This window comes from Protopterus annectens, chromosome 4.part1, assembly GCF_019279795.1.
Source record: "Protopterus annectens isolate FY-2018-M chromosome 4.part1, PAN1.0, whole genome shotgun sequence".
Taxonomy (NCBI): domain Eukaryota; kingdom Metazoa; phylum Chordata; order Ceratodontiformes; family Protopteridae; genus Protopterus; species Protopterus annectens.
This window is the reverse complement of record NC_056734.1, coordinates 827,027,360-827,053,331: the sequence shown is the minus strand read 5'-3', so window position 1 is coordinate 827,053,331 and position 25,972 is coordinate 827,027,360. Positions and strand designations below refer to the sequence as shown.

The window sequence follows — 25,972 nt, the reverse complement described above, 5'->3', positions numbered from 1 at the left end:
ACCCTTGTTGGCATTCCAGGTGATGAATCAGTAATAAACATGCCACAGATACTAGAATACTTGGCAGAAATGCTTCATAGTGGCCTTTCATATTCTTCCATAAAAATACACGCTTCAGCAATCTCAGCAAAATACAACTGTGATCCACCTGTGTTTTCACATCCTTTGCTAAGACAGTTTCTAAGAGGGATAAAGAATATCAAACCTCCCAGGAAACCACCAGTGCCTGCAGGGGACCTTCCTCCTTTTGAGCCAGCAGCATCTTCAGAGATTCAATTTCTCTCCTGGAAAACAGTTTTCCTGTTGGCAGTTACCTCAGCAAGAAGAGTCTCAGAGATACAGGCCCTCATGGCAGTACCTCCATTCCTCATTTTTCATCAGGACAGAGTTTCTTTAAGAACCAATCCTTCATTCATGCCAAAAGTGATATCCAGGGTGTCTCTAAATCAAGCAATTCACCTGCCTACTTTCTTTCCCAATCCTCAAAATAAAGGAGAAAAGCTGCTGCACACTTTGGACATACACAGACAATTACGCTACTACTTGGACAGAACAAAGGCCAACAAAGTCTGACCAACTATTTGTAGCTTATGCTGCTGGAGTGCAAGGAAAGGCGATTTCCAAGCAAACAATTTCAAAATGGATTGGACACTGCATCAGATTCTGTTATTCTTTCCATGGAAAAGGTGTGCCAGCCAATATCAGGCCACACCCCACCAGGCCTATAGCCACCTCCACAGCCTTTCTAAGAGGGGTGGCTACAAAGGACATTCTAGAAGCTGCTACATGGAGTTCCGTGCATACATTTTCCAAACACTACAACCTGCCTTTATACTCCAGATCCCGAGCAGGCTTTGCTTCGGCAGTCCTGCAGGGTATTTTAGCTACACCATCTTTTTCTTAGATCCTACCACCCCCAGCTTGGCTATGGTATTCAACCCATATGTCAGGACTGCAGTTGCATTCTTGAAGGACATAGTACAGTTTTGTACCTACCATAAATGTAGATGTCAGATAGATATGCAACTGCAGTCAGGTTTACCCTCCCTCCTACCCCTCAGTAATTTACCTTTTTGGGTCCACTACCCCTTTTTCAACTTAGCTGGGGATAGCTTTTATGGTGTATCTGTTTATTAATATTATGCATGTCTGGAATTTTATGCATTTTCTAAATTTAGCCTCCCTTGGAGGGCACCTGGCATCCGGGGCAGGAAACATTGAAGAAGATGGCGTTGGCTGATGATTTTATACCCCAGCCGCTCTGACGTCGGGGAAGAAGCGACAACAGCCGACGCCGGACCCAGACTTTGGAATCCGGCCGACCGAGGGGCTGCCTGAGGCAGGACAACCCATATGTCAGGACTGCAGTTGTATATCTATCGGACATCTACATTTATGGTAGGTACAAAACTGTACTTTATATAAGGAATGGGTAATAAAAGCCTTTTAATACCGAGAAAGACTGTTTTGAAGTGGCTTTTTTAGGAGTAGTATCCAAGTAGTCTGTGTTTATCTTTTCTTATAGGATAAAAAAAATGCAAAATTTACGTGCGTTTTAAAATAGTGGGGTGTGGTGTCTCTAGGAGTTAGTAATCAGAATGATAACTAGGATATACTGAGTCTTGTTTCTGAGTACAGTGGGGAATATGTAATTATTGATGCACAATCTATTTAAAAAAAAATCTTGAAGGTTTTTCCCAAAGTTTCCTTTATTTAAATAGGCGCAACCTTTTAAGTTTAAAAAATGTTTGTTTCAGAAAAAACAAAAGTGGGATCATTTGTAGATCTGGTTGTAGACAGCTGAAGGTATTCTGAAGAAACATTTGTTCATATAGAAAATAGTAGGTGGTTGTGGAATAGGGTTGTTGATGTTTTTCTATTGGAAAATTTGAGGATTTTAAGAGTGATTTAAGGCAACTTTTACAGAGTTTTACATTGTGGAGTTCCTTCGAATGTTAATCAACCGAAAATGTTTATTGGAAAGCACTTTTGGCAAAAGTCAGACACACCTTTGTTTTTGTGAAGGGGCAAGACCCGTACACCCCCATGTCTGTGTGGTGGGGTGGGGGGGTGGCAGTACTCCCCACACTAGACTTAGAAGTCGCCCAACAGTGGAGAAAAGGGAATTTTCTGTGATCACAAAAAATGCTTTCAGCAAAACACTTTGGTCTGTTTGCATTTGACCAAGATGCCTTCTATACATTGACCCAGTTCCTCTTTTAGAGAGAGGTGAATAATTGGGCTTTTTAATTAAAATGTGTCCATTATTCTGAGAATAACTATGGCTAGGGCTGGTGCACTAAACAATCCTTGTCTGTTCTTGTCAGCAGGACTTTAATGTACAGGGTGCTAAATCATTCGTAGACTACCTGATTTTGGGTCAGGGTTTTGTACATAGCAGAGCAGCAAAAAGCTGCAATCTATTGAAAGTTAGCCCTCTTGATCAAAAGGGAGTCTGGTTCAGATCCCTGAATCCAGAGTGGTGGAGACAGCAGCTCGCGGCATCCAGTGTTGACTCAAACGATCCCGGAGAAGCCGGCATGGGCCCTTGAGAAAGTTGTTTTCTTTGGAAAGGGCAGGGTGCCCTAGAATAGGTTCTCCATGAGAGAGGGGCCCACCCCCTGTAAAGCATCACTGTTCCAGCGGTGTCAGATGAGCTCTCACTGGCCCTTGAAAATCTGGGGGAGGGGGTGTAACTTTCGCGCCAGGCCATACCCTTCTCCACAGCAGGTCTCCAAGGTGAACAGCCTTTGGCATGTTAGAACAGTGTAGGTAAGGGAAGTCGGCAAACTAAATCCGTAACTTTGTGATGAGGATTGACTCTAAGGGCTGGGTCATTCGGGCTCAGAAGTGGTGAGGCCTGGCACGTGCCGCAGATGGACAAGGTGTTGCTCCCTAGCCACCCCCCCCCCACCAGGGTTGCTGGGGGGGGGCTGCGACTGTGGACGCAAGCTGGGCCCTTCCTGTGAATCACCCCAGCTGTTGCAAACGCTGGTCTCGACCGGCATCCCGCATCGTCTAGCAGCTGACTTAGAGGTGGTGTGGACTGGGGGGAATCCATCTGTTTAAAACAAAGCATTGTGAAGGCCCGAGACGGTGTTGATATGTGGATGTTATGTAGTCCTATCTTGCCTACATTCTTACCCATGGGTTCGGAGCCGAATATCTGCTCCGACTCGGCCGATTTTACTAGCTCAAAGTCTCTCATTGGCTGGGCTGAGGGTATCCCATGGTGCACTGCTCCATATCCCCAGATCTCGTCTTCAAGGCCATGGGCCAGATCGTCAGCTACATCACCCGGGTCGGTCATTCCGTCCCCCACCACCCCGGTGAGAGCTTCTGACACTCAACCTATCCATGGACAGTAGAGCGCCAGGCCCTAAGGATACCCCCATGAGCGGTCTCCCAGAGTCCGTGCCTGAGGAGCCTCCTAGAAAGAAATTGTGCAAGAGGAAGCACATAGACTCCCAGGATGAGTCTCTCACCTCAGATACTGACCTCGAGGAATCGGAAGGGTCCCCCAAGTCTTCCTCTGATGATGTTTCCTTCTCCGATATCCTGGAGATACTGAAACAAAGAGGAGACTGGCCTTCCAAAGCTCCTTCCGCGGAGGATTCTGTATTCCTTAAGGCTTTTGGCGCTCAACCCTCCGCCTCCTGGGTGTCTCCACCCTTTGTACTTCTTGACCTTATTTGTCGAAGAGTGTGGGAAAACCCTGATTCTGTGGAGCCCGTGCTCAGGTGTCCCAACAAATTCCTGTCCTCCCCCCAGGGCAAAGAGTTTCTGTCAAAAGGAGTCCCTGTAGATGCCATGGTGGTGGTGGTAGCCACCCAGAAGGAAGTTGCAGAGTCTTCATCTGTCCATCCTCCTAACAAGGAGTCTAGGACCATGGACCAGTACAGGAAATGTACCCGGTCTTCAGTAACCTTCACTCTACGGTCGCTGAATTATCTGTCTCACTTCACTCGGCTCCAGAGAGATCTCCTCAAAGAGTTGGGAGATACTCTTGTGGGTAACATACCCGAGGCGGTGGCTTAGTTAACGCCCATGTTTCTACCCTCAACTCCATCGCTAACTCGTCCATGCCACTCATTTCGTATGCAGCCGAGGGAGCGAGTAGGGCAGCAAGCTCAGCGGTCGCCCTTAGAATGCAAGCCTGGCTGCTCCTGTGTCACTTTGCAGAGGCCTTCAAGTCTTCCTTCACTGACGCCCCATTTGACGGTTCCTCCTTGTTTGGGACCAAAGTGAAAGACACCCTCACCAGGTGCGAGCAAGAGGGAAAGACGGTCTGCCGTAGGGGTCCGTTTTTCCCTTCCTTCTAGGCCTTATCCCAAGGCCCAGTGGGGGGGGGGGGGGGGGTCAAGAAATCAGAGGTTTTTTCCTGCCGCACAAGGTGAACCCCCCCCCCCCTCCAGAGGCAGGAGACTGGGGGTTATTCAGGGAGACGTCGCCCCAGAGGCAGATGAGGCCCCCGCAATTCGGGAGACCGCGACTCCTTCCGTGGCTCTCCATACTCTCATTCCTGAGGGTGTGCCCGACTGCGCTTGTCCGGAGCCAGTCGGGGGTCGAATTTCCTTATATCTGGAAGCCTGGGAGAGCATTACCCAGGACCGATGGGTATTACGGATAATTTCCGGAGGTTACCTCATTCCATTCTACCCCCGCCAATCAGAAAAATCCCAGACGTTCTACCCAGTCAAAGGGATCAAGCAGCCTCAGAGGTCTCGCCGCTGCTAGGCAAAGGAGCCATCCAACGAGTCCCCTCAGACCAAATCGGATTAGGGACTTACTCTAGATTCTTTTTGGTGCCAAAAAGAACAGGTGACCTGAGACCCATACTAGATCTGTCAACTCAGCAGTTACGTACACAAGTCCAAGTTCTGTATGGTCACACTACAATCTATTCTCCCATTGTTGTGAGAGGAGGTATCGATGTGCTCCATTGATCTCAAGGATGCTTACTACCATGTCAAAATGGACAAAGCATCCAGGAGTCGCCTGCACTTCCGGCTGGGAGCCAGTCACTTCCAGTTTCGAGCCCTGCCCTTTGGTCTCGCCATAGCCCCCAGGGTGTTCAAATGTATGGCAGTGGTGACTGCTCACACGAGACGTCAGGGATTCCAGGTGTTTCCGTACCTGGACGACTAGCTCCTTACTGCCCCCACCAGGCATCAACTAGTTCAGACCAGGGATGCTACCATCAGTCTGTCACCAGTTGGGAATAAATATAAACTGGTAAAAATCTGCCTTATTGCCCTCACAGTGTGTCACCTTTATAGGAGCAGAGTTACACCATTCGAATGCGAGCATTCTTACCACAAGAAAGGATCACAGTATTACAACAACAAATACACATGCTGATGCCCCTGAGACAAGCGAAGGCAAGACTGGTTCTCCAACTCCTAGGGACCATGGCAGCAACTATCATGTTGGTCCCTCTAGCGAGATTACATACGAGACTTCTTCAGTGGCTCCTCTTTGTCCAATGGTCTCTCCAAAGATCTTACTCACAGGTGCAAGCAGGACCTCCATTGGTGGCTGTGCACCAACAATTTGAACGGGGGAAAGCCCTTTGTTCCACCCATCCCTGTTGCCACGGTGACCACGGATGCCTCCCAGATTGGGGGGGGGGCATTATCTCGGCAGGACAGTCCAAGGCACATGGCAGGCACACGAGATACATTTGCATATAAACGTCCTGGAGATGAGAGCAGTGCTTCTTGCGTTGCAGGCACTTCAGAAAGTTCTTCCTCTAGGGACTAATTGCGATACACTCGGACTACATGTCAGTAGTGTGGTATCTCAACAAGCAAGGGGGAAGTCTTAACCTCTATGCAGAGAGGCTATGCGAGTGTGGCATTGGGCAATAGCTCCCCAACGGTTTCTGGTGGCAGCGCACATTCCGGGGAATTCCAACGTAATAGCCCAACATAATAGCGGATAGGCTAAGCAGAGCAATCCTTATGCCTTATGAGTGATCCCTAAATCGCCTGGTTACAGAGCGAATCTTCAGCAGATGGGGTCAGCCTTGCTGTGACCTTTCTGCCAGCCCTCTCAATGCGAAATGCAGCAACTACTTCACGCTGATCCCCACACAGGGGGAATCACCCAGGGACGCTCTGGTTCACTATTGGCCCTCAGGTCTGCTTTATACTTTTCTTCCGTTTCCCCTGCTGTCAAGGGTGATTAAGAAAGCGCAAATGATTCTGATTGCCCCACACTGGCCTCGTCAAGTCTGGTTCCCCTTTCTTCAACCATACATTGTGGACACTCCTTGGATTCTGGACCCTCAACCAGATTTACTGACGCACATGTCGGGACAGTTCCACCCCTCTCTGACCCTCCGGTTGACAGCCTGGCTACTCCACTTCCATCGCTAGTCAGACGTCATAATTTTTCACCGGAAGTGGTCCATATATTATCGTCCTCTCATAAGCCATCCACTAGAAAGAGAACCTTTTCCATTTGCTAGAATAAATCTATCTGGGCACATACTAGAGGCATTGATCCTTACACAGCTCCAATAGATTCAGTTCTGGAGTCCTTGTCTATGCTGTTCTATCAGGGGTCCGCATCAGCCACCATCAAAGTTCAACTGGCAGCGATATCTAATTTCCATGTAGCGAATGAACCTAGTCTCATGGCACACAGACTATGCAAAGCATTCCTTAAAGGTACTCTGTTGCTTCGTCCCCCAGTGTCCGAACCTACCATGCCCTGGGATCTCAATTTTGTTCTACAAGCCCTTACTCTACCATCATTTGAGCCTGCAGCTACCTGTGAATTAAAATTCTTGACATGGAAAACAGCATTCTTAACAGCAGTCACTTCAGCGAGGCGGGTTTCGGAAATTCAAGCCCTCTCCGTCAAACCCCCATATTTAATCTTCCATAAAGATAGGGTTTCTCGTAGACCAAACCCCTTGTTCCTTCCTAAAGTGGCTTCCGTGTCTAACATGAATCAGTCCATTCAGTCCATTGAGCTGCCTGTTTTCTTCCCCCACTTTTCTAACAAGGCAGAATTTAGATTTCACCAATTGGATGTACATAGACAGTTACGCTTCCATCTACACCCGACAAAAGATATACGGAAATCTGGCCAACTCTGTCTCCTCCTTGGAAAACCGATTGGATTCTCCAGTATCCAAGGTCATGCTGTCTAGATGGAGAGCCAATTGTATCTCTTTCATCTATCAGACAGGAGGTAAAAATTTGCCATTTCAGTCAAGGCACATTCTACTCGGGCTGTTTCTACATCCATAGCCTATCAAGCTAGATTGTCAATGGATGATATATGTGCTGCAGCTACTTGGGCTTCTCCTCACACCTTTGTTTTTCACTACAAATTGGACGTGGTCTCCAGGGGCAGGTCTTCCTTTGGCTCCACAGTTCTCAGGAGTATTTTCCTATGAGCCACCCAGGATGTAGGTACTAGGGGCACTGTCCCACGGGTAAGAATGTAGGCGAGATAGGACTACATAACATCAAGAAGTTATGTACTCACCATAACGTTCGATGTATGCACTCCATCTCGCCTCACATTCTTACTTACCTTCCCCCTGCCTGGAGGATTTGGAGGTTAGGTTGTCACCTGCAGAGTCCCTTTGATTAGTTTATTGTTTATATGGATGTGATGTGTGTATGGAGTACAAATGGTTTTTGCAGCAAACTAGATCTGGGGATATGGAGCAGTGCACCATGGGATACCCTCTTAGCCCAGACAATGAGAGACTTTGAGCTAGTAAAATCGGCTGAGTTGGAGCCTGTATTCGGCTCCGAACCCACGGGTAAGAATGTGAGGCGAGATGGACTACATACATCGAACGTTATGGTGAGTACATAACTTCTTGTTTCTGCTCAGTGCTCTGAATGTCCGTGAAGAAGTTCAGTGAAACACTGGTAAACAGTGGGAGTAACTGTGACTCTCTTGAGGTAGCCAAATGCCTCATCTAATTAGTGACGCGCATGAATGGATGAATGAGATTCCCACTGTCTCTACCTACTATTTAGCGAAACCACAGCCAAGGGAATGGGGTTGGCAGAATCAGCGGGGAAAGAAGACCCTGTTTAGCTTGACAGTCTAGCACAGTAATGACAAGCTTATTGTAAAAACATGGCACCCACTGTGCCCTTTAGAATGACAGCATATTCAGACATTAGCTAAATTCACAATTCAATGGCAGGATAGTTGTTTTGCATGGAAGAACTAACTGTGCTCTTTTTAAATCTGGTTTACTGACCTCAGTTTTACAATATAGACCTTCAGATGAGTTAGAGCCGACTTGTGGAACTGCTCGTAGTATGCTGTCGGAGCAATGGATTTGGCAACTAGAATAATATTATTTACATATTTTATGTATACATTATTTCATGGGGAAATATTTGCTGTTTGTTACATAAGATCTCATTAAAAGTATTGAAAAAAATGTTTTGCAAACAGCATTGTCAGATGTTTGCATAGGCTTTTTTATGAAAGCTGCTGTAGTAACAGTTGTGTACCCATATGTCGAGATCCTCCGTGTTCACAGTATTGATTTCTTTGCACACTTGATTCAGCTAAATTGCTGCCACCTTCAAATGGATAAGTTTAGGCAAATTTAAAGGGTACATTTTTCTGATGTTTTGCTACCTTGTTCTTGCAAAATCTCCAAAATAGCTGTAATATGCTTGTTTATTACTGAGTTGCTTGTTTAAAAATAAAACCTTTAGTGTTGCAGTCCCACGTGGTTTGGAAATATGAAATGGGACACTGATTTCTATTAGCGATTCTGTATATATGTGTTAATATAAAAATGTTTATATTTTTGTATTGGTATGTTGAAGCTCAAAGATGAGAGAATAGTATTTGACGATTTTTGAGTAAATGGCCATAGTTTCTAAAGTCAAGAAGCCACTTAGTAGCATTTAACTAGTTCAGTTCTGTGCAGTGGGTGTGGGCAGGTTTTCCCCTAAATTTTTAGGTTTAATTTACATTTGAATCTTGTATTACACAGGAATCCTTCCGCAGCCTTCTTCCGAGCGTTCCGTTACAAGTTACGGGACTCAAAGACCCTGTCTAATGTATGGTTGTGTATGTATGGAATGGCCATAGGCGAAGGTATGCATGGGTGGCTTTGCACTGCACACATTTATCATTAACATTACTCAAGTAAATTGTAAGCAAATTTTACTAACAAGCTTGGTGCTTTCTTTTAATTATCCAAACAAAAAAATTGCATTGCTTCAGTCTATCCAGACTACAGTTATCCCAGATATTTGATAGTTGTAAATCTTTTTTTTTAAATTCGACAGATCTCTGTAGAAACTTCTGCTGAGCTATTTCATATAATGCTTCCGCAAGTTATTACAGATCTTGAGCTGAACAAAAAGTTTAGGCCTATGGCAATAAATTAATGAAGCAGTTCAGCTCTTTGTGGTTGGTGTGGTTTGCTGCATCTTGACATGAAAATAGTTTGTTTTGCATTGCTGTCTTGGTCATTTCCCACAGGAAATTTTCTACTTCTGTGCATTAGGGTGGTACCTTTCATTTCCTTGCAAAGTTCCACAGCTCTTGATTTATGGGAGACTAATCTGTCTGGCTGTAATCTATGCGTGAGGTCGTAAAACTGTTGTCCTGTAGTGGTTTATCTACAGAATACAAGAAGCTTGCAATATCACTGGATGCTCACCTAAGCTAGTAAATCAGAAGTCATTGGGTGTGGTCACTACACCAGGCACAAATTTCACTTTCTGGAGCTGCATATGTTCATCACATTGATCACTGCTGTAGTAGCCTTAGTTATGTAGGAATATCCTGCCAAAGATATAGCAGCAGGCCAGCTTCCAAAGCTTCAGGGTACCGTCTATTTGCCCAAATTATCAGGCAGCTCAAACTGAGCTGACTAAAACATAAGTTCGGGTGCCAAGCCTTTCAGAGCTTTACAGCTGCCAAAGAGTGCACTTCTTTAAGGTTGTTTTCAAGGATCTTTCACTTTGGTGCTCTTCCTTTGTTTGGCATGTACGTTCCCTTTGGGGAAAACCTTCCATTTTTAAATATTGCTTGTCCCTGTCAGTTTCCTCTTCAGGAAATTTATTGTAAAGCTAGGAGTTTGTGTTTTAATGGGCTGTCACTGAACTGTCGTACTTTTTAAACAAGCACTTTTTCTCCCATCAGTTTAAAAGTTGTGTAAAGGAACAGAAAACTATATATTTTTTGTGGAACATATGCAGCTCCAGAATGTGAATTTTTGGGGATGGCATAGTGCTTTTAATGTTTCTGTTTAAAACAAGCTTGTAGCTGTACCAGCATTTGCTGCTAGTGTTCCCACAGGGAGAGAGAGAGAGAGAGAGACATCATTTTTCACCTTATCTGTGGAACAAACTACTGGACTCGCTGTCATTCCTCCTCCTAGCCACAAAAAGAAAAAGTAAGCAGCCTTTGCCACCACAGCAGGCTACCGGTTTGCCTCAGCTGCTAATGGGTAATTCTGATGTGGCCATTTGTTGTACCTCAGACCTTTTGTCTTTTACCCTGGATCCCTCTGGCGATATACTTATAGCTACTGTGGACTGAAGGTGAGCCACATCCTCTGGGTGTTGAGGTCCCCTCGATGGGCAAAGTGGAGCCATTGTTGGTCTTGGGAGAGGGAGCACAGAAGGCTTCCCTGCTGTGACAATCCATGGGAAAGCTGCTGTCATTAGTAAAGCAGCCCTGTTTTATCAAAAAGAGACAAAACTAAGCATGCGTCATACTGAAATTTCTGTACAGTAATTTACTAGGTCTGGCTTGGGGTTTAATTCAGATTATTGATCCTTCTTGTAAAGTAGCATCTGATGTCATTTTCATTCATCCCTCAACTGTTGGGCTCTTATCCGACTGCTTTTTCCAGCTCGTGGAACACATTCTCGCTCCATCCTTACCCACAATGCCCTAGTCATCTAATGTACCCCAGATGTCATTTGCCTCTTGGCGTACAGTTGTGGTCACTGCAAACTCGTGGATATAGTGAATAGATTTATGAGTGAAACTTAACAGTTTTTTTCTTGCACCTTTTTTATAGCTCTCTCCTCCCTTTTTTTCTTATCCTCCGTGATATCATTCTTGGCAACCTCAGTAAAATTCCTGTCAGATGCGCACTGTAAATGTTCTTTTTGTCGTATTGTTTAGGCCCTGTGCATCTACACTCTGGTTGTGACGTTTGCAAAGCTTTTAATCCTAGAGCTTTGATCATTTAGAGAAACGGCTATTAAGAGGTTTGCTCCCTTCAAAGTTGTCTTCTGCATTTCCTGGAGCCCACCCCCCCCCCCAAGAAATGGGATAAAAATGCAAAAAAGCCACCCTCCCCTGATCTGACGTCTCCAACACCAGGTTCTGAACCTCCTTACAAAGTTTTCAAAACTTTTGATCCAACCCCCTTGGATCTGAAGTCTAAATCCTGAAAAGTTGCCTCAGATCTGATCACCATCATTGGTCCTGGATCCAGTTCCTGTTGCTTCCCTTCTCCTTTCTTGGATAGGTCTCCTAGACATAATCATTCAAGACCACCATTGACAGGATCTTCCTCTTGTTCCTCCTGAAGTCTGACTGAAGCCGATGTAGACAGCATGATTATGAAGTTCCTGTCAACCCAAATTCGAACAGGGGTTCTATCAGGTCTTGAGACCTTTTGTTAGTACTAACCCACCAGTACTGGCTCCTTCTCCAAACCAACAGTTTCAGTTCAGTCTGATCCAAAGGTCATGATATCTTCGACTCTAGTTGCATCTCTGAGTTGACCAGTGTCGAGCCCTTCTTAGCCGGATAACTGTCGGAGCCATAGCAGTGGCACAGGGCCCATGTTGGAGTTTACTCTGAAGTTGAAGGAGCCGTCTGTGTCACTCAGAGCTTCGATGTTGGATAGCTCATCTCAGACCCCCTCCTCACGTTCATAGGTTCATACTAGGCTATCTGCCCAAGGGCATTTATAAGCCTAGCCCATAGTTATGTGGCTTTCGCCACCCCTTTAGTTTGAATAAAACTATGCCTATTATTTTGCTGTGCCTCTGTCAAGCAGTGACACTGAAGTAATCCCTGGGGTATATCTGCGATCCCCCATCCATTGGTCAAGATTCCTCTTGAACAAGGCCAGCGAGGTGCTCTGCCTCACATGTACCGGGATTTTGTTCCACAGCATAGGGAGTCTCTGGGTGATGAATCTGTCCCTTCAGCACGTTCTATTAATAACCGTGTCAAGGTTTAAGTCTCCCGCCCTTGTGGTTCTGAGGGATCTAGATTTTTTGAGGTGAAGCATGTTCATCAAATCTGGGTTTGACATGGCCTTATATGTCAGGCACAGGTCACCTCTGAGCAAGCGGTATGAGACTGAATAGAGCTGGAGTTCTTTCAGTCGGGCAGCATAAGACATATTTTTGAGACCCTTTATCCTTTTGGTGAGGAACTTTTGGGGCCTTTCCAGCTGCTGCAGGTGTCTGGTCAGATACATTCCGAATGGGGCATTGTACTCAATCATAGGTCTAATGAGTGATGAGTACAGGGGGACGATGACCTCCCTTGATCTAGATGTGAATCCCTTCATGATCAGGTGGGCAATGTAGAAGGTTTTCCTAACTACTTTAGCAACATGAGTGTCAAACGAAAGGCTACTGTCAACCTGGGTCCCCAGATCCCTGGTGACTTCTTCTGTGCTCAGTGGATTGCCACCTATATGGTAGCTAGGGGTAACCTTGTTTTTCCCCGAAGGGTATGACTATGCATTTCTTGGCGTTTAACTTTAGGCCATGGCTCTGGCACCAGTTATCCGTTTCTGTGAGGCCCTTCTGAAGGATGTGTGTGTCAGATGTGTTTTCGACTATGGCGCCCAGTTTGCAGTCATCTGCAAACTGTCAGCCATAACCCTCCTGTGTTTGCTTGTACTTCAGAAAAGTAGATGCCGAACAAGAGTGGACCCAGGACCGAGCCTTGTGGGACACCACTTGTGACAGGCTTTGAGTCTGACATGGCTCCAGCAACTCTGACCCTGTGGGTTCTGTCACTTAGGCTCCCTTCACCCCAAAGGTGGATGGCTATGTTCCAGAAGCATGTTGTCTCTGAGCTGTTTTTCTGTCTGAGGCATTCTGCTTTTGAGGTAGTTGCGAGAGCTTTCTCTGTTCCTTGAGTCGGGCCCCCCCCCTTTTAGCTGTGACTTCCCAGCCCCATTCATCTCTGCATCTAGATCCTCAACCTCGTGTGCCATGGGGACATCCAGCCCAGGTAAGTCACCAGGATAACCAGCAGGGTATATTAATTTCCTCTCTACTTCTCCAGAGCATCCCACTATTTTTTTTTTTTTTTTTTAAAGCAAAGGGATGGTTGGTTGGTCTGCTGACCACCCTTCCTTCCCAAGAGGAGTCTGTATTTTTGGAGGCTTTTGGAGCTGGCCTGTTTACCTCCTGGGTGACTGTGCCTGCTGACTAGATCATTGAGTTGGTCTCTTGACAAGCATGGAAGGAACTTAACATTGAACTGATTCCCATGAGACCAGATAGGATCCTGGCACCACTGACTGACAGAGTTCTGTAGCAACATAGTACCAGTTGATGCCATTGTCATAGCAGCAGCCACAAATAAGGAACTAGCAGAACAGAGTTCTTCAGTTCACCTCCCCAGCAGGGAATCTAGGGCACTGGACAGATTCGGTAAGTGTGTCTATGCTTCAGTGATCTTTGCCTTCGGTCATCAAATTGTTTGACACACTTCATAAAACTCCAGAGAGAGATTTGATTTAAGGAATTTACCAAATCCCTCACTGGGACCATGATTTAAGGAATTTACCAAATCCCTCACTGGGACCATTTTTTCCAAGAACGAGAATAATTGTGCCTCACAGATGACTAGCCTCCAATCCATTTCAAACTTGTCCATGAAACTTCTCCCATACAGCTGAAAGTACCTCATGGACGGCTGTTTCAGGCATTTCCATCAAGAGACATGCTTGGATGCACTTGTGTGATTCTGCAGAGTCCAAGTCTTCCTTCATCAATGTTTCCTTTGATGGAAGTTCTTTGTTTGGCCCCAAAGTAAAAGAGAGATGCTTACTGTGTGAGCAGGAAGGTAAAACCATGTCAGTTTTAGGCGTATGTTTTTCAACACCTCAACAGACTAGGAATCCAATGAGGCAGGTGAAACGTGGTTCAGAAAGTCTGAGTCCCTTCCAAGATCCACGTGAAGGTAATTCCCCTTGGGACGGGGGTGGGGAATTCTAATGGAAGATGCCGTCCACATGGTAGAGGTGGTTTGCAGAACCAGGGATCTATAAATAACTTCTCTGTCAGATACTACTAGCGTTCTGGAAAGGAGGCCTGACTGTCCATCTTTGGAGGCAGTCAGGGGTCATTTATCCCTTGCACTAGAGAGCTTGTTTAGGGATTACAAAAGATTCATGGGTACAGAGGATTATTTCCAAGTTTTATACAATATCCTTTTCTCTACCAACCCCTTGATAGTAAACCGAATCCCTGATGTTCCACCCAATCAGAGGAAACCAGAAGCACTAGAAAAAGCAACTTTCTAGAGTCATCTAATACGTCCCCCCTGATCAGTGTGTGTCAGGAACTTACCCAAGATTATTTTTAGTGCCAAAGAAAATAGGGGACTGGAGGCCAATTTTCTGGATGTCAGCAATCTGAACAAGTCAGTTCAGTACACCAATTTCCAGATGGTCACGGTTCAGTCCATTCTGCCTTTTCTGCACAAGGGTGATTGGATGTGCTCAATAGATCATCAGAATGCTTACTGTCATATCAAAATGAACAGATGATCCAGGAGATGTCTGCTTCTAGCTTGGAGTCTGTCATTACCAATTCAGAGCTCTGCTCTTGGGTCTCGCCACAGCCCCCAGGGCAATTCACCAAGTGTGTGGCAGAAGTAGCAGCTCACTTGAGACTGTAAAGATTTTGGGTGTTTCCATATTGGACGATGGCTCTTAATCACTCCAACCATGCATTTTATGATTAAAGCACAAGACTATATACTCCAGTTATTCTCTCACCTGGGAATTACCACCAATCACATGAAATCTCCACTCAAACCAACTCAGATATTGGAGTTCATCTGAGCTTTGTTCAATACTCAGACAGCCTTCTCCATCTGAGATTCAAGCCATCCAGATCTAAAAGGTCATTCAAAGTTCTTCTCTTTTAGCTTGACTTAATCCTTCAAGCATTGTGGTCAATGTCTGCCCGCAGTCATTTTGGTACAATTTTATCAAGGTGCCCCATGAAAATACTTCATTGGACTACTCAGTGGTCCATTCTTAACCAGCCTTTATCCAGTCAGATCAAGATAATACGGGTTTGCAAGAACAACCTTCTATGGTGCACATATTCCCATCAGGTAATAGAAGGTCGCCTCTTTCTTCTCCCTCAGCCCAAGGCCAAGATCAGGCAGGGGCAGAGCATTTAGTGGAAAAGACGGTCCAAGGCACATGGTCCCCCGAAGAGCCCAGCACACATCAGTGTTGTATCCCTTCAACAAGAGCAGCAGGTTCTTTGCCCTGATTCCCTCCACCGGGAGGGTCACCAAGGGACGCACTATTTCATGATTGTCCCGACTGGTGGTCTTTGTCTATCCCCCATTACCTCTAATCCCCAAATTTCTTCAGAAAGCATCATGATTGAAAAGAACAGCTGTCCTTCTTGTTGCCCCTTATTGAACTTGTTAGATTTTTGTTTCCCTTTCTTTGGCCACATCTTTCACCCACCATGGATTTTGGATCCAGTTCCAGATCTTCTGTCTCACTTGACGGATATGGAACATCCATTCCAGGCCTAAAGTAGACTGCATGGTTCTTCCCTTCTGTTGATTGCTAGGCAACCCAGGCTCTCCTCCCGTCTGCCACCTTCTTTATCCCCCCACAAAGCTTCCCGTAGAAAACTTTATAGAAGTAAATGGAAAAAAAATTGTTTTCTGGGCACAGCAAAAAGTCATTGATCCTTTTTCATAACTTGTTCCTAAAGTTTTTGAATTTTTAGTTGCAATTTCCAGTGAAGGTGCTACTCTTCTACTGTTAAAGAACAATTTGGCTGCCATTGTTACTTTTCATATAGGAGTAGATAATTCGTCTTTAGTTTTTTCCAAACTTTTTAAAGCCTTTCTAAGGGGAACTTTTCTTCATAGACCCCCAATAAAAGATCGTACTTCTCTGTGGGATTTAAATATTTTACAGTCCATTGATACAATCTCTAAACCATCAGTTAAGTGAACTAAAATTTTTAACCTGGAAAACTATCTTTAGTGGCTACTACCTCTGCTAGAAGAGTTTCAGAACTACAGGCCCTGTCTTCCCAGCCTCCCTATTTTGATTTTTGATAAGGATAGGATATCCTTATGAACCAACCCCTTTTTTCTTCCTAAGGTGGTTTCAGAATCCAACATTAATCAGGTTATATCAACCTTCAGTTTTCTTTCCAAATTTCTCAAATACCGAAAAGTATATGTTACACCTTTTGGTTGTTCACAGACAATTACTGTTTTAATCTGCATAGAGCTAGAATCAAAATTTGAGGAATTCATAAGTTGTTTTTCAGAATCAAAATTAGGGAAGCCAGTTTCTAAAGTGACTTTAGGTAAATGGCTAACTGATTTGTATTACTTTTGCTTACATAAAATTGGGTTGGTCTCCACCAAAAGCGCATTCTACAAAGTCTGACAACTTATTCAGCCTTTTTATCTAGATCCTCATTGGATGATGATTGTGCAACCACAATGTGGGCTAATCCTCATACCTCTATTGCTCATTACAAATTAGATCTAGTCTCTAGGGGAAAAGCCTCCTTTGGCTCAATGATATTTGGGAATATCCTTCCATAGAGTCCTCTTGGGATGTAGGTAGCTGTGGATGCTGTCCCAACAGTTGAGGAATGAATGAAAATGATCTCTGGTAGTTATGTCCTTATAACTGTCTGTGTTGCCCATTTTCATTCTTCTTCACCCCCCATCCCCATATTTGAATTTTGGAAAGATTGAAATATGCTTAAGGAACCAGTGTTTGAGTTCCAAATAATGTTGCACCATTGCATAATGCTTCAGAGTTTAAGGGGAAGCAAACTAGATCTCGGGTATGTTAGGTGAGTAGGGGATTATGGTTAAGGGAGGAGCTCAAAGAATGTGTTCCACGAGCTGAAAAAAAGTGTAGAGGAGTAGTGTCCAACCCAAAAGTTGAAGAATGAAAATGGAAAGCACAGATGGAATGTGAGTCCACATGTTACACTGTTGCAGTTATCACCTGTGGGTTATCCCTGCTGCGGTAGCCCTCGGCTGGCTCGAATACCAAAGTCTGTTTTTCTGCGTCTGCTGCTGTTGCTTGCTGTCTGATGTCAGGTCGTCAGTGTTGTAAAGGAAGGCAGCCGACGCCATTACATCAGTCTTTCTTGCCGCGGAGCCTGTAGCAGAAGCAGTTCGCAAGTGTGCCAGTCTGTCGCTACCAGAGTTTGAATTTTAGCTGAAAACATCTAAAGATAAGTAGCCCGTTGGGGATCCTTTTTTCTTGCACTAAACAATGTTAGAAAAAGTTAACAATTGTCTAGCCTTTGGAAAGCAAATACCACACCGATTTCCATTCATACTGCATCACTTGTTTAGGCCCAAACCACAGCGTCCCCTGTTGCTGGTTCTGTGCCGTCTTTAAAGTGAGAACCATTCGTCGTACAGCTCTTATTGTAGCCGAAATGGTGTCAGTCAGCAAACAATCCGTAGACATTCCAAAAAAATGTAAGGAATAAAGAGAGAGACCACTCAAGGCTAAACTTTCCAATGACACTACTGCTAAGCAGGTCGTCAGTTCTCCGGAAATCAGTGGGGCACCTTTGCAAGCCCTGATGCCCGATTCGATATCTTTGCAGGCCTCCACTGAGACCCTTTCAGAGTCTGGTATGCCACAGACGACATCTTCATCTTCCGAGCTTTTGGTGGTCTCTGCCTCAGTTGGGTCCAGAGCAGCAACGCAGGCACCAACTTCCAAGGAGGTCTTTCGCACTACTGAATCTAGACAAAAACTGACGTCTTCTCCCCCTACTATTTCTCTCTATTTGGTACATTAACAAGTAGGGGTGACCAGGTCATACCCTCTTAAATCTTTGCAGCACAATCCCATTCTACACTTGTCTTGCATTCCGTCGGAGCATAATTGGAGTGTTCCTATATACTCAGAAAAAAAAAATACTAAAATCAACGGCTAACCGCCGAACTAAATAATAAAGAATAAACAGCAAATAAAACCGTGCAGCAGCAACCAGGGCAAATGGCATAAAAACAGAGGCTTCGTAAAAAAATATTTAATAAAAGAGAATTGTAAAAGGATGAGCTCTTTCACATATGCTTCATCAAATCTAACAGACAAAAAATAGAACAATTGCACCACTGAATGGAAGCTATGCAGTTCACCACCACAAAAAAAGAAAATCCAGTGATTACCTTGATGAAATTTATCAAAATTACATTCCACGTTTTGTAGAAATACAGAAACACACAGCTATCAAACCCAGAGAACAACTAGCCCTGAAGGGACACTGCTAATTTAAAATTTTCCGCTGCAGGCAATAGTCTCCCTTAATACCATTTGCACATCCACAGTAAACTGATGCCTAAAAGTAAGTATCGTGGATAAAAGGGTGGAACACCATATAGAAACAAATGGCAAATAAAACGCAGTGCAGCAACCAGGGCAAACGCATAAAAACAGAGGCTCCGTAAAAAAAACTATTTAATAAAACAGAATGGTAAAAGGATAAGCGCTTTCACATATGCTTCATCAGATCCTAACGGACAAAAAAACAAGAACAATCTATTTAAAAATAGGACAGCCACTCACAAAATTCAAACAATTAGTGATGTAATGGTCTAGATTTGAAAGCAGATTTTAAAAGTATAGTATAGTTTAAACCGGGTAATCTGTGACTCTGGAGTGTTGCTATCCAGTGCATTTCTAATAACTGTTTTGGCTATATTCTCCCCTCTAGCAGACTCGCTCACAATGCCAATAACAGTAAACTTAAAAGAATGACCCACATTGTCTCCAATGTGTTTATACAAAGCATTCAAACAACTCCTTCTAATATCACCCAGGTGCTGCAACACACTCTTTCAACCTGTGGTTAGTCTTGCCTACATAGAACGAAATGCAGTCCATGCAGGCTGCCAAGTAAATGAAATTAACTGACTTGTTCACCCATCTACGTTTAAAAGTCTAAGGTGCATGCTGATTGCAAAAGTATTACTGCATGACATCACATGCCTTGCACGATCTACAGGGAAAAGTGCCAAATTTAGTTGAAACCTTACTAGATCTCCTAAAAGGTCTATAACATAGCTCCCTTTTTAATGTCAGATTGTTCCTAAACATAAAGCTAAGGACCTCACCAACTGTCCTCCAAATGGTGTCATCTGAACTTAGAATTGACCAATTACGTTTCTCCAAAATACAGTATAGGGCTCCGGACAGATTTGAAAAGGGTCTCTGTGCTTCAGCATTTTTTGGCTTGTGATCGACTCACCACAACATTCTGCAGTCCCTCTAGTTTTAGCTACCCTTTTTGGATACCTTTTCTGCTGCTTCTCAGGCTCCTAAAAAGATGCAGATTTTAAAAAGTGCTTATGAGTCACGTGACCCATGTTTGTATGAAAGTCCTTCAGTTTGTCCTGATACTGTTTTCTTGACCACAGATTAGCTAGCCAAACTTCTATCCTCTTCCAAGCTTTTACCTTCTGATAAGGATGACAGTGCTATGGAGCGGTATGGGGGGAAAAAGTGTATACTTCTGCTACTTTGGCCTTCTGACTCATTTAATTGTCACACATACATGGCTCTTCTCTCCCAGCTTGGGGGATTTTGACTGATGTGCCTGATCCAGACAGACTTCAGCATTTCCTCTCGAGGTCGGACTCTTAGGCGGATCACCATTCCATTAAATGCAGTTGTGATACTGCTGATGCCTCCTCTACAGTAGCTGTCACTGGATTTGTAATGAGGAGATGCTTTCAGGCCTTACCTGAAGACATTAAGGCCAAACTATTAGATTTACCCTTAAACCAGTCTCTGTTTGCCGCTGCTGCTGCAGAATTGTTTAAAACACTTCAGGGTAAGGTTGTACAAGACTTAAAGCAAATCTTTGTTTCCCCTGTCCATAAGTTCCAGAGAAGTTATCCATCTAAACTTACCTTCATTCATAGGCAGCCTAGACAGTCTGCTAGGAACAAGAGGGTTCCTAAGTGAAGTTTGCCATACAAGACCCCTCTTAAGAGTTCTCTGACCAAAAATCCTATTCTTGACAAATATGCCTCTCTATGACCATTAGCTTCCCTTTTCCCTCTGCCAGATACCTCAGTCTCTCATGCTGACTTTCTTTTCCTGTTTGGCAACAGATAACTACAGATGCCTATGTGCTCTCCCTTAGCCAAAATAGTTACTTCATGGCTTGGAAGTACCTTCTTAGCCTGATCCCTCATCTTCCTTTGGTTCTGCAGGATCTGGTGAAACAGGAAACCATCCAGCCTTTCTCCTTATTCTAGAACGCTCCTATTTTCCAAGAAGGAGGGGTTGTGTAGTCCCATCCTAGACCCATCTCTTCTTTCAGGATGTTGTCTGTTGGGATACTTTATCCTCTTTCTTTCTCAAGCCTTTCTAGTATCTCTGAATTTGAAGGATGCTTACCTCCATATTCCTGTAACTGTGTCTTCAGGACGTGCTTACATTTCTTCCCCCTCATCAGTTCTCTGCTTTTCCTTTTGGTTAGCTCCATTGGTCTTTACCAAATATATGGTCCCTGTGGCAGCCTTCTCACAGACTTCAGGGAATTTGGATATTCCCTTATTTGGATGATCTTTTAATTCAAGCCCCTTCTTAGCAGATCCTGCTTTCAGAATCTATGCTTCGCCATGTTTCTGCTGCACAGTGCGGGGTTCACCCTTAATCTCGGTCTGTGTTGACTCACTCTCAGGACAGTGTTTCTGGTTGCAGGACTCTGGCCATACCAATGCTGGCTTGTTTCCTAAGGTCCTTCCTGTCTACTTATTTCCAGTTTCCTCTTCATTTTCCAGTTCTTCCTGTAAGGGAATTTCTCTGTGATCTGGGGTACATGGCATCCACCATTCCCATGGTACCCTTGCCAAACTCCACATGAGGAAATTTCAGTGGTATCCCAGGAGTGTTTAGCTCCAGCATTGCCATCCTGTGAAGTATCTGGTTGCTTTCTTATCACAAGCTGGATCTCTACTGGAGGCTACGCAAGATTCCCCTGAATCCAGGTCTGCCTTTTAAGGTTTCTCTGCCTATTCAGTAGCTGTACATGAATACTTCCAATCACAGTAAGGGGGCCTCATCAAGCAAACCTAAAAGTCCAGGATCTTTGGTCCCACCAACAACTAGCAGACCATCAATATCAAGGCAATGAGGACTCTACTTCTAGTTCTCCAGACTTCACTTCCTTTGGTTTCCAAGCCCTCTGAAAGTTTTTACAGACAATACCACAGTTATATTAACAAGCACAAAATCTTTTTTCCTTTGCACACTGGCTCCTCAGGCTTGGGATTTTGTAGTCTGTCATCACTTGGTTCTTCAGACAGTCTACATTCCTGCAGAGCACAGTATGGTGGCAGACTCCTTGAACAGGTCCAAGACATCCTCATGAATGAATTTTTCAAAGGGAGATGTTTCTGGACTTTGTACATCGGTGGGGTGGTACTCTGGTAGATCTTTTGCTTCCCTTCTGAACACATTTCCAGAGTGCTAAGCCCTCTGGCTTGGAAACTGGATACCATGTCTTCTTCTGGGAAGGGGGTGTTGCTGTATGCCTATCTCCCACTTCTACTACCAAAGGTCCTGCACAAGGTCATGTAGAGGACCTCCAAAGTCTTGCTGGTGACTTCTTTTGGCCCAGACAGCACAGTTCCCCCTTTTCATCTGGCCAGGGGCAGTTGTCACAAGTTACCTCTCAAAATGGATCTTAAGACAGGGCATCTTTCTCCCTCACTTGTCCATTCTGCATTTGATATTTCGGGTGATAAAAGTTTTGATTCCTTTTAAGCATGAGGATGTGTGAATGTTTTGTAGGAGGCCAGAGAACCCACTACTAGAAAATCATAATGTGACTAAATAGAATAAATTTTCTATTTTGTATTTCGAGAATGACCTGGACCCATTTTCAGTGGGGCTTCCTATAGTCCTTATTTGTGCGAGTTGCTCAATTCTGGTTTAGTATATTCATCTGTTTATAGTTCATTTTTTAGCCATTTACACTTGACTGCTTCTGAATCCCCCTTTGGCTTCTAGTTTTGAAGTTGAACAATTTTTAAAAGGCATGCTTCATTTGACCTCAAAGAAAGTCTGTTCATTCTTTGGAGTATAATTTTGTTCTTGAGAAACTAATCCAGTCTCCTGTTGAGCCTGCAGTTTTTTTTTCTTCCATACAACATTATATTTGGCAGACTGACTTTTTGGTGTCTTTCTTCGGCCAGGAGGGTCACTGAACTTAAGCACTCATAGCAGTTCACCCTGTTTTGTTTTTTCTTTGTACTAATCCTTTTTTTATGCCCAAAATGGTTAATTTGACCTTTAAATCAGTTCATTTGTCCCCCAACCCCGCTCCCAATCCCACACATGTACAGTCCTAGTGAGAAAGTTCTTCACACCTTGAATTTACATAGGCAGCTCCGATATTACTTGGACAAAACATGTCTGGAAATCTCAGCTTTTTGTTTCCTTTCATGCCAGGAAATTGGGTTTGACAGTATTTAAGCAAACCATCGCCTCATGGTTTTCTATGGCCATTTTTTGCTATTTTCATGGCAAACTGCTTAATTCTTATCTTCGTGCTCATTCTGCCAGGGCAGTGGCCTCTTCTGGTGCTTTCTTCATGAGATTGGACACTAGATCCATCTCAGAAGCTGCTACTTGGACTTCTCGTCATAATTTTACCAAACATGCGCATTGTATGCCATCTCCAGGTCCTGGGTGAGTTTTGCCTGGGCCATCCTTCATAGGCTTTTGGAAGGCTGTGCTGCATCTTCCTCCTCCCTTACTTTCCAGCAGTTTTAGTACTCTTCCAAAAGTAAAGAATACTGCAACAGTGATGAGGAAGGACGTAGTACAGTTGGGTAAGATCTTAACAGTAGATGACTTAGTTCTCACTGTTGCACTATTCTGTTCCTCCTTGTCTCCTGTTTTCTGTTGACCTCCTTCTGGCTGAGGGGGGTGCTTTTTACATCCTTTTCTCTCCATTGTCTTCCCTTCCTGGATGGTGCATGCTGTTGCTTCTCTCTGGGATTGATCTGGTGGTTCTGGGTAACTTCAGATGTTCTTAGTGTTTCACTGTTGCAGTCATCACACTTGGGGTTATCCTGCCAGGAGTAACCCTCAGTCGGCCCAAATACCAGAGGCTTAGTATTGTGTTGGTTGCTGTCGCTCCAGGATTAACGTCAGGTAGTCTGGTATAAAAAGAGGCAGCGGACTCCATTACATCAGTCTTTCTTGCCAAGGAGCCTGAAACAGAAGCAGTTCGCACGAGTGCCGGTCAGCCGCTACCCGAGTTTTTGTTTCTAAAATTGAAGTTGAAGTCTTCTAAAGCTAAGTACCCCACTGGGGATCCTTTTTCTTGCTCTAACCGATGTCAGAAAAGGTTAACAATCTTCTCGCCCTTGGAAAGCAAATACCACACCGAGATTTCCATTCTTACTGCGTCACCTGTTTAGGCCCAGACCACGAAGTTCCTCGCTGTTAGTTTTGTGCTTTGTTCAATGCTGGAACTATACGTCGTCGGGGCCCTTTTCGTAGCTAAATACTTTCGCTCTCTATCTCTGTATTCTGAAATGGCTTTGGTAAGCTATCTGACTACCGATCTTCTGAAAAAACGTAAGGATAAAGACAGACTACACAGGTACAAAACTGCCGACAACCCTTCCGTTAAGCTAGTCACCAATTCGCTGGTACTGCGAGTTACTATGTGAGGTGCTTTTGCAGCCCCTGATGCCCGCTTCTGTGGATTCGCAGGCTGCTACTGTGACCCGCTCAGAGTCTGGTATGCCATGACACTCTTTGACTACGGAACCTGCAGATGTCTGTACCTTGGATGGGTCCAGAACCTGCAGCTGTGTCTACCTTGGATGGGTCCGGTTCCGCTGTGCAGGCACTGGCTTCCGAGGAAGTTCTTTGCACTACCGATATTCGACAGACTTCTTTCATGTCTTCAGTTCTTTCTAAATCTGCACAGGTTTCTAAGGCCCAGGGTACGAACTGCGCCTAAAAAAACAATGACCCAAGCTCAAGCATCTGCTTCCATGCCTCAGTCTCAAATGCTTAAAATCAGCAGAAGACCTTATGCTGATTAGGGGAAGCCAGCCTACCACTTCTAAAAGAAAGAGACTTTTCCCCAGCAGCTTTATCTGACAGAGTCCAACTACTCTGAGGTTTCTGATTATGAAGACATGCCCTTATCTGCTTATGAGGATTTAGATGCAGAGGAATCAGTTCCTTCTCCAGAGGATTTTTCTTTTGGTGAAACCCTACATACCTTGAGAGCATTTCTATTGGGAATGCCAGGATTATCCTCAATCCAAAAAGAGACTCAGGGAATTTTTAGATTTACCACAGCACAGACCCTTAGCTATTCCTCCTGTTCTGGAGGTTATGGATGACGTTTTCATGGAATCCAGTTTAGATACTCTACCTCCTGCTCCCAGAAAACCTGACAGGTGAGTCCCTGACTCGCATTTCTTTTTAAAAATCCTACGGCTGACCCAGAGGTCATCTCCCAAGGACCTAAAGGAATAAAAGCAACCACATCTAAGAATCCCACCCCTTCGGGCAGGGATTCCTGAGCTTTAGACAAGGTAAAAAAGTATACACCTCTGCAACTCTTGCCATTAGAGCATTAAATTGCTCTATCAGTTCCACATGCTGAAATACCAGCAACATACTATCGAACTTATTAAACAAAAATAATCTACCTTCAGACCTGTGCATAAAATAAAGAATTACAGGAGTTTATGCATTCTGCAAGCCAAGTTACTAAGTATACCCTGCAATGTAGGTTTGATGCCCTAGAAGCATCCTACAGGGCAGCAGTCACAGGTTCTGTACTTGCAAGGCATGCTTGGCATAAGGAACAGACCTTGCCAGACCATATCAAATCAAATTTATTGGACGCACCACTGAACAAAGACCATCTGTTTGGCACCAAGGCAGAAGAGGTTTTAAAAAAGGAAGAAAAAGCAAAATCTATGCAAACAGTTCAAGACTTTTTGCAAGTCCAGCCTCCGAGATTCAGTAGGCATTGCCCCTCAAAACACTGGTCCTTTCCAGACCCCTATAGGCTGGATAAGACTAGACCTAGGGGAAGCAGACTCCCCAGACAGCAAGCCCAGGGAATGCAGAGATCTAAGCAATGAAGTATCTCCACTTCTAAAACATGGAGCGCTAAGCCACCCCCTTATGGGAAGAATTCACAATGACTTTTCAACTACAACTATTACCTCTGCCCACCTGCTTGTGCCCCTAGGAGGAAAACTTGCCTCCCACGCAAAAAACTGGGCCTCCATCACCAACGATCGATGGGTCCTCAACAGTGTCCCAGGGGTACAAATTTAGCTTCCACACTGCCAACCCCAAAAGGGTTCCCAGATCTTCCTCCAAACCAGTGGGCAGAGGCACAAAACCAAGTTCATTCCCTGCTCTCCATGAGGACAATTCAGCCTGTTCCTGCAGACAAGATAGGCCAAGGTTTATATTCCAGAGTTTTCCTGGCACCCAGTAAAGAGGGCACCCTGGCGCCCAATCCTAGATCTATCCATTCTAAACACCTTCCTGGTGGTACCAGAATTCAAAATGTTCACCCTCCAGCAACTTCTTCCTATGCTATCCAAAGATGCCTGGTTAGCCACTCTAGACCTAAAAGAGGCCTGTCTGCACATCCCATTCAGAGACCCTTGCAGAAAATATCTACGATGTTCTTCATCTCACATTGCTGCA

At 44.5% G+C, this 25,972-nt stretch overlaps 1 protein-coding gene across 1 annotated transcript in view; it reads left to right on the top strand.

Moving 5' to 3' along the window:
- The window catches only part of TSC22D2 (TSC22 domain family member 2), a 424,303-nt gene that overhangs the window by 82,092 nt on the left and 316,239 nt on the right, over positions 1 to 25,972 (top strand). The window contains exon 2 of the mRNA XM_044070863.1: positions 8,993 to 9,059. Within this exon, the coding sequence (XP_043926798.1) occupies positions 8,993 to 9,059 (67 nt within the window). The remainder of the gene's footprint in view (positions 1 to 8,992; positions 9,060 to 25,972) is intronic.